Source organism: Elephas maximus, chromosome 2, assembly GCF_024166365.1.
Source record: "Elephas maximus indicus isolate mEleMax1 chromosome 2, mEleMax1 primary haplotype, whole genome shotgun sequence".
Classification (NCBI taxonomy): Eukaryota; Metazoa; Chordata; class Mammalia; order Proboscidea; family Elephantidae; genus Elephas; species Elephas maximus.
The window spans coordinates 154,174,625-154,196,102 of NC_064820.1; the positions used below are offsets into that span (position 1 = coordinate 154,174,625).

Genomic DNA, 21,478 nt, shown 5'->3' on the forward strand with positions numbered 1-21,478 from the left:
TAAGTGTGTTTAATCATAATAAATAATTTTTCCTTAAACCACATTTTAACTTAAACTTGTAAGTACTGAGTGCATGAAGAGAATGGATTATTTAAATATTTATTCCCCAAGTTTATATTTATGTAGACTATATCTCATTTTTGCTTTAGGTAGATTAAACAAATTTTACGGTTTATCAATCGACTAGAAAACATGGTCTATGCTGCCTGCAGAATCATAAAAGTAGTTGTCTTTTTAGGCATAATTATCAAGTTAAATGTACTTTCTAAGTAATTCCAAGGTAGTGATATTTGTTAAGTTTGCATTCTAGCCTCTTTCTGCTTACAATTTAGCATACAAGAATACTGCCAATAAAGCCAATGAATCCTTATATGAAAATAAATTTACTGGGCCTTCCCAAATACTTTGTTCACTAACGAACTAATTTCCTTACTCTGAAACTAATAATAAAAAAAAAAACTATTATTGAATTGTTCCAGGGTATAAAATTGAATGAAACTTTTGTAGATGAATTTAGTAGCATAAGAAAAAGAGAAATTCATACTTATTTTCTATTTATTGTTCACCAGATACTGGGTTAGACACCATTACATATACTATCTCAATCAACTTTCATAACAACCCTCTAATTAGATAGTATTATTCCAGGATTTTTTAGATGAGGGAACTAAATCTTAAGAAGCAAAAAAAAAAAATTTTTTTTTTTTAATTAGAGTGTATTTTGGAATAAAGGAGAATCACAAAGCTCCCCAATTAAATGTGTAAAAACTGTCGATATATTGGTGTAGTGATAGAAACGGTACAATTCTTTTGGGAATCTTTTAATGTTATTTTTCTCTTCCTATGAAGAAGTAGTTTCTAGTAGCTAATTATGTTTTTTCTGGGTTAATTATGTTTGTTAGAGAGAGTGTACTTAATGTAGTCAGTAAGAAGAAGCTACTATTTTGATTTGATGTGCTATTTACTGTTTGGGGTTTTGTTTTATTTTAGTGGCCTATAATTTATTCTACTATCTAAGAATGATTGGCCTTGAAAATGTTAGTATATTAGAATAAAAACTGGACAGGTGTTTGTTTGGGTGTCTCTTAAATATTTTAAAATTCAGACATAACTCCAGGCTTACAGAAAAGTTGCACAATGTTACAAATAACTCCCATATATTTGTAGCCAGATTCCCTAACTGTTCCTCAGGTGCTGAGACCATTAAAATACTCCCCTTGATCGTAATCTTATTTCAGAATAATTTCCTTCCAAATAGCAATAAGAAAATTATATTATGTACCATTGATTCTAAGATGAATACTCTTCTGTTATTGTTCACACCGAATACCTTCTTTCTTTTAAATGGGGTTGGCTACTATCCTATTCTTATTTACTTAAAGTATAATAAAACATTTTTTTAATTTGAAAATATTTTAGCTTTACCTAAATTGGGGTGCATTTTATAATTTATACTTATAATAATTTAATTGGCTGTTTTCCTTTTTGCTGGCACATAAGTAATGGTGCATCTTACAATTAATGGCAATTTGGATTAAATGAAATGTAAGAATAGTTATGGAGCTCCTATTTTTTTCCGGGCCCCATGCTAAGATCTTTAATTGAATTGTCTCATTTAATTATCACATTGGTCCTATAGTGCAGGGGCAATAGTTATCACCCCCATTTTACAGATGAGAAACCTTGTGCTTAAGCCACATAGGTAGTGAGAAGTGGTTCATACTCAGTTTGGAGGACTCCAAACCCATTACCATGTGAATCTTCTCAAGGGCATTGTACATGCTGTAACTTTCTTCAACAAAAATATTCAGAGTCTTCTTCTTGACCAGAGAATAAAGCCTTAAGTCCCTCAACCTGGTATTAAAATGTTAAACTCTCTAGCCTTTTGCCTACTATTCTCTCATATGGAATGTGTGTTCAATCAATAATAAGTATATGGTATTGGTATGGTAAATGATACTGAAATATATTGCCTGGGTAATTCCCTCCATCTTAGAAATGGGAGTAGTATTCACAGATTAGGCAATTTCTCATTAAAAGGTGTCTTGAAGGGTAGATTACATTTCTACAGGAAGGTAGTATAGATGGGAAGATACGTATGAACAAATCAGCAGAATTTGCTCTGGTGAATATGTACTTGAAAAATGGAGCAAGTGAGATTCTGGAGGCAGGAATTGATGCTACTAAAGACTTTTTTTTAATGTTAGTTTAGATGTCAAGTAATGGAGACTTAAATTTTTATGGCAGTAGAAACAGATTGAAAGAAAGAGGTACCAGAGGCATTGGCAAGGTACATCAGTCAGATAATGATTGATTCAATACAAATGATAACAGAAAGACAAAAGTAGAAGATCACACTCAATGTTTTAGTTGGATCAACTGGGAGGATGAGATTACCATTAACCAAGATGCAGAACAGAGTTGGAGATACAGCGTGTTTGTGTATTTGTTGTGCAGCTAGGGAATGGAGAGGAAGGAGTGGGAAAATTAATTAAGAAAATGTTGCTCTTGAGGCTTTAGGAGGATAGCATTGTGATTGAAAATATGGGCTTTCAGGGGAGTTTACAGATATAAATTTGGGAGTTATTCTCTTAGAGAAAAATATAAAACCATGAAAATATAAAATTTCCAAGAAAGAGATTGAAAATGAAAAATAAAGTGTCCAAGTAAAGAATTTGGGTGGGTAGATATGTTGGTTCCTGGGACTGCTAAAACAACAGAAATTTATTCTCTCATTGTTCTGGAGGCCAGAATTCCAAATAAAGGTGTCAGTAGGCCCCACTTCTTCTGGAGGCTCTGGGGTAGAACTGGTTCGTTGTCTCCTCCAGTTTCTGGAGGCTGTTCCTTGGTATTCCTTGGCTTGTGGCTGCACCACTCCAATCTCTGCCTCCATAGTCACAATACCTCCTCCTCTTCTCCTTCTTATCTCTTCTCTGTGTCTCTTTTCCTCTGTGGGATTGTCTTATAAGGATACATGTGATTGCATTTAGGACCTTCGGGATAATCCAGGATAAACTCCTCCCATCAAGATCTTTGACTTAATTACATCTTTTCCTATATAAATTAATATTCACAGGTTTTGCGGATTAGAACAGGGACATATTTTTTGGGGGGCTACCAGTCAACCCACTACAGTAGGCTTAAAGTCGTATGAGGGTAGATACAAGCAACTGAAATGGAACTCGAAGTGCAATGTATCAAGTAAATGGTAGACATTAGAGAGGAAGGGAAGGAGATCAACAACAGGTTTCCACCCCCTAGAGAAGCAAGTTTAAATAAATATATATATTATATAATATGTATATAAATTATGCATGTATATATAAATATGTTTGAATGTATTTTGTATATATATGTAAATTATCCCAAAGCGAATGTGGAATGTTCTTTTAAAACTCTGCATGGAAGTTTTACTCATGCACAAATGCATTTATGGAAAATGGAACTCATCAATCAATTGTCAGCTAACATCCAATGCTGAGCAGAATACACTAAACTTTTTGGAAAGGAAACATTTACTCTCTAGGTATTTGCAATGAAAACATCAGGAAATCCAAGAAAACGAACTGTCAATGAAAAATATCACTTACACAATCATGCGCTTGGTGTCGCTCTTCACTGAGAATGTTTCCGCGAAGACCGTTTCACCCTCTTCCTCCAGAGAATTCGGCACTAGAGGAAAGATCTTTGCGAGTCCTCTCGCTGTAGAAGGTGGTTAAGTTGGGTTTTGAGAATCACTTTGTGGTAAGGCATTCTATATATACTACTTCAGATATCTCGAAAGCCTTTTGAGTGTACCATGCTGACTTCCTGGCGAGCAGGCCCAGGAGCCCCACATCTGCTGCTCCCGCTTCTGCTCCTCGCAGCCTGGGAGGCCGGGAGCGGCCAGGTCCACTACTCGGTCCCCGAGGAGGCCAAACACGGCACCTTCGTGGGCCGCATCGCGCAGGACCTGGGGCTGGAGCTGGCCGAGCTGGTGCCGCGCCTGTTCCGGGTGGCGTCCAAAGGCCGCGCGGACCTTCTGGAGGTGAATCTGCAGAACGGCATTTTGTTCGTGAATTCTCGGATCGACCGCGAGGAGCTGTGCGGGCGGAGCGCGGTGTGCAGCATCCACCTGGAGGTGATCGTGGACAAGCCGCTGCAGGTTTTCCACGTGGAGGTGGAGGTGAGGGACATTAACGACAACCCGCCGGTGTTCCCTGAAAGTAAGAAGAGGATAAGCATTGCAGAATCTAGACTTCCGGAAACTCGCTTTCCACTAGATGGCGCATACGATGCAGATATTGGAGTAAACTCGGCCTTGACCTACCGACTGGACCCCAATGATTTTTTTGCTTTGGACGCACAAAACAATCGTGAGCAAACGTCTTTATTATCACTTGTGCTAAGGAAATCATTAGACAGAGAGGAAATTCAGGAACATAGTTTATTATTAACAGCCAGTGATGGAGGTAAACCCGAGTTAACCGGCAGAGTTCAGCTGCTGATCACGGTGCTGGATGTGAACGATAACGCTCCAGAATTTGACCAATCCATTTATAAGGTAAGAGTGCTAGAGAATGCATTTAATGGGACATTGGTGATCAAGCTAAATGCCACAGACCCTGATGATGGCGCAAATGGAGACATAGTCTACTCATTCAGAAGGCCTGTATCGCCTGCAGTAGAATATGCATTTATCATAAGCCCCAGTAATGGAGAAATTAGGACAAAAGGTAACCTGGATTTCGAAGAAAAGAAATTGTATGAAATACCCGTGGAGGCCGTTGACAAAGGAAATATTCCAATGGCCGGTCATTGTACTGTTTTGGTGGAAGTACTAGATGTAAATGATAATGCCCCAGAGGTTACCATCACTTCTCTGTCACTCCCGGTCAGAGAGGACGCTCAGCCTAGCACTGTCATCGCCCTGATGAGTGTGTCTGACCGCGATTCAGGCACCAACGGGCAAGTGATCTGCTCCCTGACGCCCCATACCCCCTTCAAACTGGTGTCCACCTTCAAAAACTATTATTCGCTGGTGCTGGACGACGCTTTGGATCGCGAGAGCGTGTCGACCTATGCGCTGGTGGTGACAGCACGGGACAGGGGATCACCTTCTCTGTCGGCCACAGTCAGTGTGTCCGTGGAGGTGGCCGACGTGAACGACAATGCGCCCACGTTCGCCCAGCCTGAGTACACGGTGTTTGTGAAGGAGAACAACCCGCCAGGATGCCACATTTTCACGGTGTCGGCGAGAGACGCGGACGCGCAGGAGAACGCGCTGGTGTCCTACTCGCTGGTGGAGCGGCGGGTGGGCGAGCGCGCGCTGTCGAGCTACGTGTCGGTGCACGCCGAGAGCGGCAAGGTGTACGCGCTGCAGCCGCTGGACCACGAGGAGCTGGAGCTGCTTCAGTTCCAGGTGAGCGCTTGCGACGCGGGCTTCCCGCCTCTGGGCAGCAACGTGACGCTGCAGGTGTTCGTGCTGGACGAGAACGACAATCCTCCAGCGCTGCTGTCGTCTGGGTCGGGCGGCGCGGGCGGCGCGGTGAGCGAGCTGGTGCCGTGGTCTGTGGGTGCGGGCCAAGTGGTGGCGAAGGTGCGCGCAGTGGACGCCGACTCGGGCTACAACGCATGGCTGTCGTATGAGCTGCAGCCGGCAGCGGGAGGCGCGCGCAGCCCATTTCGCGTGGGTCTGTACACGGGCGAGGTGAGCACAACGCGCGCCTTGGACGAGGCGGACGCGCCCCGCCAGCGCCTGCTGGTGCTGGTGAAGGACCATGGGGAGCCGCCTCTGGTAGCCACGGCCACCGTGCTGGTGTCTCTGGTGGAGAGCGGCCAGGCACTGAAGACGTCCTCGCGGGCGTCGGCGGGCTCCGCTGGCCCGGAGGCGACGCTGGTGAATATCAACGTGTACCTGATTATCGCCATCTGCGCAGTGTCCAGCCTGTTGGTGCTCACGCTGCTGCTGTACACAGCGCTCCGGTGCTCTGCACCGCCCACAGAGGGCGTGTGCGGGCCGGGGAAGCCCACGCTGGTGTGCTCCAGCGCGGTGGGGACCTGGTCATACTCTCAGCAGAGGCGGCAGAGGGCGTGCTCTGGGGAAGGACCGCCCAAGACCGACCTCATGGCCTTCAGCCCCTCACTCCCTCCTTGTCTGGATTCTGCAGAGGAAACTGGCCAGAGAGAAGCGGATTCAGAACATTCGAACGAGGTGAGCTCGCACTTAAAATTGTAGTATCATTTCGGCCTTCCCTATAGCTGTCCGTTCTAGGCATTAGGGTTATTAATGAACACAAAAGACAAAGTTCTTGCCCTGTTGAGCTTCCATTCTAGTAGCAGCATTCAAATAATGAATAAATAAGTAAATATATAGTAAAAAAAAAATTTTTATGTATGTCAGTTGATAGGTGATATTTTAAAAAAGCAGGATAAGTAAATAGAGGGTGAAAGGAGCAGCACGCAGTTTTAGGAAGGGTAGCGTGGGAAGACCTCACCTATAAGGTGACATTGTTGTAGTTGTTGGGTGCCGTAGATTCCACCTCATAGCGACCCAACGTGACAGAGTAGAACTGCCCCAGAGGGTTTTCTTGCCTGTAATCTTTACGGAAGCAGATCGCCAGATCTTTCTTCCGAAGGGCGGCGTGTGGTTTCCAACCGCCAACCAGCCGCGGAGCATTTAATCGTAGTGTCACCAGGGCTCCTTATATGGTGATATTTGACACTTTTAAGTTTTCACATTTCTAAGTGACTTCAAATGCAAAACCGGATGATTACTTTTCGGTTTTCATTTTACTTAACAGCAGCATTTAACTCAATTGTATAATCCCTACTCCTCAATTCACTTTTTTTCACTTGACTTCCAGGCAGGGCAACTACATAATTCACAGAGCCCAGTGAAAACTGAAAATGCAGTACACCTTATTTAAAAAGCAGAAAAAAATATTATTAAAGATACTAATTATATAAAGCTTTTTCCTTTCTTCTGTGGTCTGTCTCTCTACTTGTCACAGTTTCTTTTTTAGTTACTATTTAATTTCGCCCTAAACCAAAACCAAAACCAAACACTTAGCAGCGGAGTCGCTTCCGACTCATAGCGACCCTATAGAATGGAATGGAACTGCCCCATAGAGTTTCCAAGGGGTGCTGGTGGATTCCAACTGCCGACCTTTTGGTTAACAGCTGTAGCGCTTAACAACTATGCCACCAGAGTTTCCAATACCGCCCTAAGTAAAGAAAAATGAAAGATTATTCTCATGAATTTTACCACTTATCTTTATATCGTGCAATGCAAATTTTAAATGCAAAGAAAAGACCATGTAATTCATATGCAGAACAGTGAAATTATACAATTTGTATTTTTTTAGCATACATGCATATGCATTTTGTTTTTTCTAGAACAGTGGAAACAGTGCACAAAGTTAACTCACCTGTTCATATTTCACTTCTTGATATCTGCACATTATACTAACACTCTACCTTGGGCTTATTGGTGTGTAAAGACGGACTAAGGAAGAAAGGATCTATGGGTTGTTATGTCTTTCCCTTTCCTTCTATGTCATCTTTTTCAGTGTAGGTGGTTGGAAAATACAGGGAAATAATAAGAGTAAGAAAGGATATTATAATGTTCCTTGATCGTCTGTGTTTCTTAGAATGCCAGTGCTTTCTTTTGCATTTGAAGCAAGTACTGGTTCAGATGGAAAACGTGGCTTCTCAGGGATGTCAGCACCCTGCTTACTCAATCATAGATGTAACATGCTTATGCTGTACTTCATTTGAGTCTTGCTGAACTCCCATGCATCGTGGACCCATTGGAATTTTGTGTTCATGGTGTATCATGAATGCAATGTGTGACTGAGACGGCAAGAAATGGTGATGAACATGCGTATCTTCTCTGCTCATGTACATGCTCCATGGTCCCTCAGACCTCACTTAAGCACACAAGTTCAAAGATAAAAATTAAAAAAAAAATGAAGATAGCAACAGCAGAGCATTAAAACAAACATGGGGCCCTTCTGACATCAGGTGGCACACTCATGAAGTTGGTCCTGCTTCCAGGAACATAATTCTGTTGCTTTTTTTCTGTGAATTGACTGACAATTTTCATCTCCTTTGCTAGTTCATCATCTTCTATTCTGCCTCTAAAGTTGGAGCAGCCAAGCCTCTATCCTTTGTCCTTTTTTTTCTTTATGAATAGTAACTCTGTTTAGGGATCTATTGTAGTTTGGGCAAGAGATGATGGTGACTTGGAATACATGGTGGGAGTAAAGTGATGTGAGGTAGTTGAAGTTTGGGTAAATTTAGAAAGTTGAGATAACTGGATTTAGTGACAGATCAAACATGAGGTGAGAGAGAAAGAAGGAGACAAGAATGACTCGAAGGTCAACATACAGACAAGCTTGGTAAGCAGATGATAATGATTGAGAGTAGGAATTCTGGAGCCTACTATTTTGGACTAAGTATGGCTCCACCAGTTCCTAGCTATGTGATTTTAGGAAATTATTTATTCTTTATATGCCTCAGTTTCCACATATGTGAAAAATAGGACTTGTATCGGTGCTTCCTTTATTTTAGGGGTAAAATAGGGATTATGATTTGTAAAATACTTAGAGCTCTATCTGGCACATAGTCAATGCTTATACAAATGCTATTAGCCTTAGAAGCTGGAAGAATGGAGTTGCCTTTTAATGGTATGTGAAGGACTGCAGAGGAAACAAGACTTCAGTTTGGTCCAGCTAAATTAGAGTTTTTTTTTTTTAAACCTCAAAGTGGAAGAAACTAGTAAGCAATTGGGCATATGAGTCTGGAGTTCAGGGAAGAGAGAATGAAACTAAGGAATTGCCATTCAATGGGTAATATTTAAAATCATGGGATTCTATCACAAAGGAATGTTATACTCTATTGAAAAATCAAGTTTTTGACTGTAAGTTTTGCTTTATCTAGATGCTTACATAATTTAGTTTACTAGAAAGCGTTCCAATTGTAAGAGGGGTATAATGAAATCCTATTATAATATTTTAAAGGTTATCTTTACTAGGTTTCTTTTTTTTTTTTGCCTTTAGTTCAATTCTTCTTTTCCTTGTTGCATCCATAGATTTAATTTTTTTTCTTATTGTGGTAAAACGTATATATAAAAATATTAGCCATTTCAACATTTATATGTATACAATTTAGTGACGTTAATTACATTCACCATGTTTTGCAACCATCACCACTCTTTCGAAATCCTTATTAGTTTTTACCTTATATATTTAATTATTGTGTTGTTTGCTGAAAGAATAAAAATATCTTTTATATTCACCCATATATTTATCATAGCCAGTGCCTTTATTCTTTGGTATAAATCCAAATTTTCATTGGGTGTCATTTTCCTTCTGCCTGAAGAGCTTTCTTTAATATTTCTTACAGTGCGTGTCTCCTGGCAATGAATTCTCTCAGCTTTTGTTTGTCTGAAAAAAACCTGTATTTAAATTTCATTTTTAGAAGATTAGTATACTTTATTTTTAGAGCAGTTTTAGGTTTACAGAAAAATTGAGCAGAAAGCACAGAGAGTTACCATATATCCCCCCCCCCCCACACACAGTTTCCTCTATTACTAACATCTTGTACTAGTGTGGTACATTTGTTATATTTTGTCTTAGTCATCTAGTGCTGCTATAACAGAAATACCACAAGTAGATGGCTTTAACAAAGAGAAATTTATTCTCCCACAGTCCAGTAAGCTAGAAGTCTGAATTCAGGGCTCTGACTCCAGGGGAGGGCTTTCTCTCTCTGTTGCCTCTGGAGGAAGGTCCTCGTCATCAATCTTTCCTTGGTCTGGGAGCTTCTCAGCACAGGAACCTCAGGTCCAAAGGACGCGCGCTCCTGACACTGCTTTCTTGCTGGTACGAGGTCCCCCTGTCTCTCTGCTCGCTTCTCTCTTTTACATCTCAAGGGAGATTGGTTTAAGACACTGTCTAATCTTGTAGACCTCATCAACGTAATTGCTGCTAATCCATTTTATTACATCATAGTGATAGGATTTACAACATAAAGGAAAATCACATAAGATGGTGGACAGTAACATAAAACGGTGGATGGTCGCGAAATAATGAGAATCATGGCCCAGCTAAGTTGACAGATATTTTTTGGGAACACAATTCAATCCATGACACACTTGATGAACAAAATATTGATACATTATTATTAATTAAAGTCTACAGTTTACATTAGGGCTCACTCTTTGTGTTGTACAGTCCTGTGGGTTTTGACATATGTGTAAGGTCTTGTTTTCACCAATACAGTATCACATAGGACAGTTTCACCGCCCTAAAGAATCCGTGCTTCACCTATTTACTCTTCTCTCCCTCTTCCTGAACCTCTTGCTACCACGGATCTTTTCACTGTTTCTATAGTTTTGCATTTTCCAGAATGTCATATAGTTGGAAGAATATAGTATGTAGCCTTATTAGGCTGGCTTCTTTTGCTTAGCAATATGTATTTAAGGTTCCTCCATGTCTTTTTGTGGCATGATAGCTTATTTCTTTTTACCACTGAATAATATTCCATTGTATGTATGTACCGTAGTTGTTTCACTTTTGAAAAAATTTTCTCTGAGTATGACAGTTTTTTTCTTTCAATACTTTAAAGGTGTCATTCCATTGTCTTCTGCCTTGCATAGTTTCTGCTGAGAAGATTGCTGTCATACTTATCTTTGTTCTTCTGTGAATGTGTCTCTGCCCACCTGTGGCTATTAAAAAAAAATTTTTTATCAGTGGTTAACAATTTGATTATGATGTGCTTTAATCTGGCTTTCTTTCTTCTGTTTTGGGTTTGTTGATATTCTTCTATCTGTGGATTTATTATTTTCATTAAATTTGAGAAAACCTCAGCCATCATTTCTTCAAATATTTTCTTGTCAGTCCTCCTTTCTGGGACTCCAATTATATGTGTTAGATTGCTTGATTGTCCCAAAGATCACTGGTACCTTTGTCCATATTTTTTCTCATTTTGCGTAGTTTCTATTGCTATATTTTCAAAGTTTTCAATTTAACTGATCTTTACTTATGTGAAAAGGAGCCCTGGTGGCACAGTTGTTAAGAGCTCAGACTGCTAACCAAAAGGTCAGGAGTTCGAATCCACCAGCCAGCTTCTTGGAAACCCTATGGGGCAGTTCTGCTCTGTCCTATAGGGTCATTATAAGTTGAAATCAACTTGACAGAAATGGTTTTAGTTTTACTTATGTAGTGTCAAATTTGCTCTTAATCTCAACCAGTGTGTTTTTCATTTCAGATATTGTATTTATTATCTCTAGAAGATTTCATTTAAGTTATTCTGCTTATCTCCTGATAATGTTCATATTTTTGTAAATATTCTTGACCATATGAGCACATTCATAATAGGTATTTTAACATTTTCATTTGTTAATTTCATCATCTTGTTCTCCTGGTGTGGATCATATTTTTTACTTCTTTCTTTTCATGACTGGTCATTTTTTATTATGTTTCAGATACTGTAAGTTTTACATTGTTAAATGCTGGATATTTTAAAAAATACTTTAAAATAGTGGTTTTTAACCAGGGGTAATTTACTCTCCCTCCCCACAGGAGATATTTGGCAATGTCTGAATACATTTTTGGTTGTCATAACTGGAGGAATGCAATGCCATCTATTGGTTAGAGGCTAGGGATGCTAAATTCACAGAAGAGCCCCCAACAATAATGAATTATCCAGAATTGTGTCCTCCAAAAATATCTGTCAATTTGGCTAGGTCATGATTCCAGGTAATGTGTGATTTTCCACCATTTTGTCATCTGATGTGATTCTCCTATGTGTCGTAAATCCTATCTCTATGATGCTAATGAATGGGATTAGCGGCAGTTATGTAGACTCAATCTACAAGATCAATCTACAATTTAAGCCAATCTCTTTTGAGATATAAAAGACAGAATTGAGCAGAGAGACAGGAGGACCTCATGCTACCAAGAAAGCAACACTGGGAGTAGAGTGCATCCTTTGGATCTGAGGTTCCCACATGGAGAAGCTCCTAGGCCAGGATAAGATTGATGATAAGGACCTTCCTCCAGAACCGACAGAGAGAGAAAGCCTTCCTCTGGAGCTTACACACTGAATTTTGACTGGTAACCTACTAGACTGTGAGAAAATAAATTTCTCTATGTTAAAACCATCCACTTGTAGTATTTTTGTTATAGCAGCACTAGATAACTAAGTCACAGCCCAAAATGTTAATACTGTCACTGCTGAGGATCTCCGCCCTAAAGAGACTTGGACTTCTGGCATGTGGTTAAGTTACTTGGGATCGGTTTGTTATTTTCAAGGCTCAATTTTAAGCTTTGTTAGTGCAAGTCCAGAGCAGCTTTGTGTAGGATTTGTTGGCCTAATATTAAAGCTCTACTTTCTTGAGGACACTACTCAATGTCCTGTGTGTTACAAGGTCTCTCCTCTTCGACTGGTGGGAATATAAAATATTCCCAGCCCTGTGTGAGCTCTGGAAATTATCCTACCTACTCATTTCCAGTGGTTCTTTCCCTGGCATTGTGGAGTTTCACTCAATGCATGTGCATGTTAGTATTCGCTCAAAGATTGGAGGGACCCTTCTGTGCATCTCCAGAGCTCTGTCTCTCTGTTCTCCTCCTGTATTCTTCTCTGCAAATTCTAGTTTGCTGGGACTTTATGAATCAGTTTCCTCAATGCAGTGAGGCCTCTGGACCCTGTTTGTTTTCCGCTTCCCTGCACTGCATCCTAGAAACTGCCTTCGGACAGAATTTTAGGACTCACCTTATTTGTTTCCCTTCTCTTAGGATCACAGTCTTTCCTTGCCTATTGTCCAATGTCTGAAAATGGTTGCTTTATATATTATGACAGTTTTCTTTTTTTGATCGGAGGACAAAACAGAAGCTCATATGTTATGCATTGAATTGTGTCCCCCCAAAATATGGGTTGTGAATCCTAACCTCTATGCCTGTGGTTATAATCCCATTTGGGAATCAGTTGTCTTTGTCACATTAGTGAGGCAGGATTAATGTAGGGTGTATTTTGAGTCAGTGTTTTTTGAGATATAAAAGAGCTTAAACAAGCAAATGAAAGAAGCAGAGACAGGGAAAGAGAGATGCAGACACAGGGAGAGAGAGATGCCAAGCCACATCAAGATTGCCAAGGAGCAGAAGCTCAGAAGAGACAAGGACCTTCTTCCAGAGCTGACAGAGAAAGAAACCTTTCCCCTAGAGCTGGAATACTGAATTCAGACTTCTAGACTTAAACTGTAGAAAATAAATTTCTGTTTGTTAAAGCAACCCACTTGTGGTATTTCTGTTATAGCAGCATTAGGTAATTAAAACACCATACACTATCTTATATCATTGCATAATATCTCTCTATCCTGTTTGTTTCTTTTAACTTTAAATTTAATATAGCCTGTTATTAATGTTGGAGCCCTGGTGGTGCAGTGGTTAAGAGCTATGGCTGCTAACCAAAAGCTTAGCAGTTTGAATCCACCAGCCACTCCTTGGACACCCTAGGAGGTGGTTCTACTCTGTTCTGTAGGGTTGCTATGAGTCAGAATTGACTCAAAGGCAACAGGTTTGGTTTTTTGGCTTATTATTAATATTGGCAAACCTGATTTTTTAACATATGAATTTGCTTGATAACTATTGGTCCATTTCTGTATTTTTGACCTTTATTCATTACTTTTAGTAAATTTTTTGCAAAAGCTTATAGCTAGGCTTTGCTTCCAGCTGCACCCGCCCCTCTACCTTAAGGAGCATCTTGGGCATAACACCTTCATGGGCATAGGGAAAGGGAAAGGGAATGGTCATGAGATTCTAATTGCTTAATTTAAAATGCAGGTTACAAATTGTGGGGTAACCAGTAACACTTCCCCCCACAATGGTCTGAATGCTGGGTTTTGCTTTGTAATTAATATAATAATGACTTTCTTATAATGGGAGAATTTAGATCATTCAATTTTAATACAATGCATGATATACTTTATATTTCTTCTATTTTACTTGACTTTTTTGGTTATTTTACATTTTTATTCCCTCTTTTACTTCTTCTCTGGTTTCGATGGTTTTATCAAATTAGTGTTTATTATCCTTCCCTTTATTAATTTGGAAGTTTCAATATACGTTTTGTTTTCCACGGTCTGTGCTTTCTTTCCCCAGTTATCTGTCTTAACATTTTGATTGTGAGGTATAACATACTTACTGAAAAGCGCTTAAACACCTGTATATAGTTTAACATTTATAAATCAAGCATCCTGTAACCTCAAAGAAGTAGAACATTTATGGAACCCTAGATTCCCTCTGGGTTTCTTTGTCATAACCCTCCCAAATTCTCAGAGGTAATCACTCTCCTGACTGTAGTGCTAATTATTTCCTTAGACCAGATAGTTTTGCCTATTATCGAACTTCATATAAATGGAATTTTGCAGTATGTGTTCTCTTATGTCTTGTTATTTGACCCAATATTATGTAGGATTTTTTCCATGTTGTGGTGTATAGCTACAATTTATTTATTTTTAAATTCCTTTAAAATAGCTTGTTGCATGTGTATACAATAATTTATTTAGAAATAATTTTTGACATCTGGTTGCTTTAAATCTTGGCTTTTATGAGCAATCTTTCTTGTATATGTCTCCTGCTGTACATAGCATGCATCATGCATATCTTTAGATATATCTACAGTTGGAATTGCTGGGTCATAGGTTATGCATACCTTCAACTTTACTAGGTAATATTAAGGTCTTTTCTAAGTTATTAGAATTTTTTCACTTCCACCTGAACCAAAAAAACCCAAACCAAACCGTGTGCTGTTGAGTTGATTCTGACTCATAGTGACCCTATAGGACGGAGTAGAACTGCCCCATAGAGTTTCCAAGGAGCACCTGGTGGATTCGAACTGCTGATCTCTTGGTTGGCAGCTGTAGCTCTTAAACACTAGGTCACCAGGGTTTCCACTTCCACCTGGGGTATGTTAAAATTCCTGTTGCCTTGCTTTTTCTCCAATACTTGCTACTGTTAGACCTTTAAATTTGTTGGATGTGTAGTGGCATATCATTTAGTTTTAATTTGCATTTTCTTGATTAGAAATGAGGTTGTGCATCTTTTCATATGTTTAGTGGCCACTTGAACACACTTTTATGAAATGTCTGATGAAGTTTTTTTTATCATTTATATATTAGGATCTCTGTCTTTTTCTCCTTCTTGGGAGTTATTTTATGTTTTCTGGATTAAATTCTTTGTCAGTTATGGAGGTAGCAAATATAGTCTACCATGATATGAATTTATTTTCCCTCTCACTGTGTTTTATTTTCATGAGCAGGAATTCTTAATTTTAATGTAATTACTTTTTGGTTGGTCCTTTTTTTGTCTCTGGTTGAAGAAATACATACTTAACCTGAGCTGATGGACATATTCTTTTATATTGTATTTTAAAAGCTTTAAGATTTTGTCTCATATTTAGCTCTCTGATCTTTCTCGAATTGTTTTTATATCTCACAGGAGGTAGACTAGAAATGTGACAGAAGTGGCATTACAAACAGTAAAGACAGACTTTTCCAAAACAGTACTGGAACAATATCTATGTATGCATATGGGAAAAACAAAATGAAGTTGGGCATCTACCTTCTGTAATGAAATATTTTCTAATGTTGGGTTACATACTCACTGAGTTACTGCAAACCTTTGAAAAACAATAGTTTTTCACTCTGACAGGTAAATGATACTTTGGGTGGGTATAAGACTTTTAGGTTGGAATTCTTCTTTCTCAGTAGTCTTCAGATGCTATTCTGCTAGTCCAGTATCTTCTGACTCTTGGTATTGCAGATGAGAAGTCTAATGCAAGTCTGCTTTATTTTAGTTTTTAATGTAATAGGTATTTCAAGTAAATTGAAATAATTCCCCTTTATACCTGTGTCTAATTTTCTTTCCACGGAATCTTATCTTCTCACATCAAGTGTTGTGCTCAAAATATGTTACGAGAGTAAGATTTTATTTTCTTTATGAGTGGTTTTTCTTTATAAGTATTTGTGTCCAAAGAATTTGCTTTGTCTTTAATGTTGCATAGATTTACTAAAATAAGTCTCAGTATTGCTTTTTCTTGGTCAATTTTCTTACATAAATCATACAGGTTTTCACTATGTAGTTTCGAGGTTTGCTTCTTTTTTTTTTTTTTTAAATCTCCTGAAAAGTTTTCTTAAATTAAAGATTTTGGTGTTTCTTCTGCTTCATTACTTCAGGTTTCTACTCAGGGACTTTCATTATACATGTGTTAGATACTCTTTGCCTATCTTCTATTGCTAACACTTCTAAATCGCACTCAGATTTTTTTTTAAAGAGATTTTTAACTTTCATTTTTTCCCCTTTTCATCTTTTATTTCTCTTAAGGCATTATCCATTGTACTTATTCACTGTTGTGTTCCTTCTTGTTTAGTTTTCACTATTGAAAAGGTATTTTGCTTTTTCTTTCTAATTCTTTACTAGATTGTCTCACCACTCTCTTAAAAAAAATTTTTTTGCAACTATCTCATTACTGAGTCTTCCTACTTCTTAATGTTGCTCTTTTATTGCAGTTGGAGCTTTCTTAATTTTTTAAGTTGTTTTTAAATATTATATAATAATTTTATGGGATAGTCTTTCTTATGCGCCTTCATCTTCTTTAGTGAAACTCTTCTGTCACTGATTTAAAAATAACTTTGTGTGAGATTTGACCACAATCCTTTTTTTGCTCATGTTTATGTAAAAATAAATTTTCCATGTTTTTCGGAGAAACAATTAGGCCAGGGTAGTTTTTCTAGCTTTATTGCTCTAGGGATTTCTGTTAAGTTGTCATAAAGTAATAAAATATTATTTTTGAGATCATTCTTTTCTGAAGCCCTCTCTCATTTTCGTCTGAAACTTTGTCCCAATTGTTCCTTTTCTGCTTAACTTGAACTCTTCCCATCTTCCCTTTCCATATGGGAGCCCTGGAGGTGCAGTCGTTAAGAGCTCGGTTGCCAACCAAAGGGTCGGCAGTTTGAATACACCAGCCGCCCTTTGGAAACCCTATGGAGCAGTTCTACTCTGTCCTATAGGGTTGCTATGTGTCAGAATCGACTTGATGGCAACGGTTCTTTTTTTCTTTTTCTTGTTCCATAGTATTTTTTTTTTTTAATAATTGTGCTTTAAGTGAAAGTTTACAAATCAAGGCAGCCTCTCACACAAAAACCCATATACACCTTGCTACACATGGGGTTTACACACTCCCAATTACTCTTCCTCTAAAAAAAAAAATTTTTTTTCTTAATGAGACAGCCTGCTCTCTCCCTCCACTCTCTCTTTTCGTGTCCATTTCACCAGCTTCTAACCCCCTCTACCATCTCATCTCCCCTCCAGGCAGGAGATGCCAACATAGTCTCAAGTGTCCACCTGATCCAAGAAGCTCGCTCCTCACCAGCATCCCTCTCCAACCCATTGTCCACTCCAATCCATGTCTGTAGAGTTGGCTTTGGGAATGGTTCCTGTCCTGGGCCAACAGAAGGTCTAGGGGCCATGACCACCGGGGTCCTTCTAGTCTCAGTCAGACCATTTAGTCTGGTCTTTTTATGAGAATTTGGGTTCTACATCCCACTGCCCTCTTGCTCCCTCAGGGGTTCTCTGTTGTGTTCCCTGTCGGGGCAGTCATCGGTTGTAGCCAGGCACCATCTAGTTCTTCTGGTCTCAGGATGAAGTAGTCTCTGGTTCACGTGGCCCTTTCTGTCTCTTGGGCTCATAATTACCTTGTGTCTTTGGTGTTCTTCATTCTTCTTTGATCCAGGTGGGTTGAGACCAATTGATGCTTCTTAGATGGCTGCTTGCTAGCATTTAAGACCCCAGATGCCACTCTTCAAAGTGGGATTCAGAATGTTTTCTTAATAGATTTTATTATGCCAATTGACTTAGATGTCCCAAGAAACCATGGTCCCCAGACCCCTGCCCCTGCTACGCTGGCCTTCAAAGCATTCAGTTCCCACTGTATTTTTTGGAAGAAAGTCACTGTTCCAGTTTTGGTCATGGGGAGCTCTTTCAGTTGGCTCCTATATCCCTTTGACATACCCCATCATTGTGTGTGTGTGTGTGTGTGTTTGAACATATTCTTACTTATGGCACTACAAGATGCTCCAGGCTTATCTTGTATATTTCCCACCCGAGTCCCAAAATCTGCCATTTCTCCAAGGAGTCCTTGTTCCTTTTATTGGAGAATAGTGTTAGAAAATAGCATTTGAATTCTAGGTGTGCTCATTGCTACTGGGGTGTCATTGCTTCTAGGGCCTCTCAGATAATACAGCAAGAAGATATATGTGTGTATGTTAATTCATGTAAATGCATGTATCTATAAATATTTTACATGGAACAATCTGTAATTATATTAAGTAAACATGGGTTCCTGCTTATGTCTCCCACTCTAGTTCATCACCACATGCATCATTCTAGTCTTCTCCACATACTTATCTGTAACTTCCCATTCCAACAGTGAGAAAACTGGCTCTCATTATTTACCATCCATTTACTTAATTGCTCAGTTCTAGTATACGTGTATAGTGGTGTCAAAATTGTTACCTTATACCTCCATGCAAAACGATTTTATCAACTAGAGCACAGTGCTTATGTAAAATTCTTTTTGCCTGTAGTCTTACAGACTGTACTCATTTCTAAAGTTACTTAGCTCAGTATCTTATTACCCCACCCCCTTCAGTGAGATTATTTTATACATTTGTAACAAGTTTACATATATTTCTTATATTCTGCATTACACACTGGGACCCCCGACTTCCTAAAATGTTTTTAAGTTTGTATACATTAAGGTCTATTTTTCTACTTTAAATTTCTATTGATTTTGACAAATTCCTAATGTCTCGTGTTCACCATTACAGTATTATACAGAACCATTTTATCTAGTGCTTCACATATTCAACCCTACACACTCGAGCCCCTTACAACAGTTGATCTGTTTACCATGTTTACAGTTTTGCTTTTGCAGAATGTTGTATAATTGGAATCATATATTGTGTTGCTTTTTCAAACTTTTTTTCTCTTTACAATGCACACTTAAGATTCATCCTTTTTTTTTTTGTTTCTTGATAGATCATTTATTTTTACTGATGAATAATAGTCTATTATATGGATATACCACAGTTTATCATTTACCTATTGAAGGATATCTTTGGTTGCTTCTAGTTTTTGGTGATTACGAATAAAGATGCTTGTTTACATTCATGGGCAGTCTGTATACCTTTTATTTTCCTTTTCTTGTTATATTACACTAGGTAGGACTTTCAGTATAATGTTGAATAGGAGTGATGTGAGAGAACATACTTACCTTGTTCCCAATCCTAGAGCAAGTCATCTAGTTTCCCACCATTAATATGATGTTAGTTGTACATTTTTTTGTAAACGTGGTTTACCAAATTGAGGTAGATCCCCTCTATTCTGAGTTTTTTTGGAATTTTTATCATGAATTCAAGTTGAATTTTGTCAAATGGTTCTACATCAATTGATATGACCATGTGATTTTTCTTCTTTAATCTGTTGATACAGTGGATTACATTGATTGATTTTTTAATGTTGATCCAGGCTTTCATATCAGGAATAAATCAAACTTGGTCAAAGTTTTATACACTGTTGGATTCTATTTGCTAATGCCTTGTTAAGCATTTCTGCATCTGTTTATTAGTTTCCTACTGCTGCTGTAACAAAATAAAAAACAAAACTTAGTGGCTTAAAACAATGCAAATTAATTTTCTTGCAGTTCTAGAGGTCAGAATTCTAAAGTCAAAGTGTCAACAGGGCTGCATTCTTTCTGGAGGCTTCTGGGAGGGAAATCATTTCCTTACCTTTTTCAGCTTCTAGATGCTGTGTGCATTCCTTGGCTCACTTGGCATCACTCCAACCTCTTGCTTCCATCATCATATCGCCTGCTGCTGACTTTGATCCTTCTGCCTCCCTCTTATAAGGGTCCTTGTAATTATATTGGGCCACGTGTGTAATCCACCTCAAAACCCTTAACTTAATCATATCATCAAAATCTCCTTTACATATCAGGTAACTTATTTACAGGTTCCAGAGATTAAGAGTTAGATATTTTTGAGGGACCATTTTTCAGTTACAACATGTTCATGAGAATTTGGTCTGTAGTTTTCCTTCCTTGTGATGTCTTTATTTGGTTTTGGTATTAGGGCAATGTTGACCTCATAGAATGACTTAGGAGGTGTTCCTTCTGCTTTTATTTTCTGCAAGAGATTGTGGAGAATTGGCATCATTTATTCCTTAAATGTTTGTTAGAATTCACCAGTGAAACAACCTGAGTACAGTGCTTTCCTTTTTTTGAAAGTTACTAATTATTGATTCAATCTTTTTAATAGGGTAAGGCTATTCATGTTATTATTTCTCCTTTCGTGAGTTTTGGTAGTTCGTGTCTTGCAAAGACTTGGTCTATTTCATCTAAATTATTAAGTTTCAATGTATAGAGTTTTTCATATTCCTTTATTATCCTTTTAATGGCCACAGCATCAGTAGTGATGACGCTTTTATTTCTGATATTAATAATTTGTGTGTGCCCTCTTTTATTTATTTATTTTTTGTTAGGCTGGCTAGAGATTTATCAATTTTATTGATATTTTCAAAGAACCAGCTTTTGGGTTCATTCATTTCCTCTACTGCTTTTCTGTTTTCAATTTCGTTGATTTCTGCTATAATTGTTGTTTTTTCTTTTTTTATTATTGTGCTTAACATGAAGGTTTACAGAGCAAATTAGTTTCTCATGAACAATTAATACACGTATTGTTTTGTGACATTGGTTGCCAACCCCATGACATTCAACTCTCTCCGCTTCTTGACCTTGGGTTCTCCCTTACCAGCTTTCTTGTTCCTTCCTGCCTTCTCGTCCTTGCCCCTGGGTTGGTATGCCCATTAAGTCTCATCTTATGGGCCAGTCTAATCTGGCTGAAGGGTGAACCTCAGGAATGATTTCAGTACTGAGATAAAAGGGTGTCCAGGGGCCATACTCTTGGGGTTTCTCCAGTCTCTGTCAGACCAGTTTGGTCTTTTTTTGTGAGTTAGAATTTTGTTCTACATTTTTTCTCCAGCTCTGTCCAAGACCCTCTATTATGATCCCTATCAGAGCAGTTAGTGGTGGTAGCCAGGTACCATCTAGTTCTGTTGGACTCAGTTTGGTGGAGGCTGTGGTAGTTGTGGTTCATTAGTCCTTTGGACTAATCTTTCCCTTGTGTCTTTGGTTTTCTTCATTCTTGCTCCACATGGGGTGGGAACCAGTAGAGTATCTTAGATGGCCCCTCACAAGCTTTTAAGACCACAGACACTACTCACCAAAGTAGGATGTAGAACAATTTTCTTTATGAACTATGTTATGCCGGTTGAGCTAAATGGCCCCCAAACCCATGGTCCCCAGCCCTCAGCCCAGAAATTCGGTCCCTCAGTTAGTTTGGATGTGTCCATGAAGCTTCCATGACCTTGCCTTGGTCAAG

The 21,478-nt window shown here is 38.8% G+C and overlaps 2 protein-coding genes across 10 annotated transcripts in view; both read left to right on the top strand.

Annotated features, from left to right (window-relative positions):
• LOC126070059 (protocadherin alpha-13) overlaps positions 1-21,478 on the top strand; it is a 252,746-nt gene that overhangs the window by 68,697 nt on the left and 162,571 nt on the right. Inside the window, exon 2 of one of the 9 annotated variants that reach the window (XM_049873844.1) lies at positions 5,579-6,193. The exons of 7 other annotated variants lie outside the window; for them this stretch is intronic. In XM_049873844.1, the coding sequence (XP_049729801.1) occupies positions 5,579-6,193 (615 nt within the window). Of the gene's footprint in view, positions 1-1,524; positions 6,194-21,478 lie in introns of those variants that run through there. One more of the 9 variants, XM_049873840.1, reaches the window with a different exon arrangement.
• Positions 1-21,478, top strand: part of LOC126070063 (protocadherin alpha-10-like) — a 166,722-nt gene that overhangs the window by 25,567 nt on the left and 119,677 nt on the right.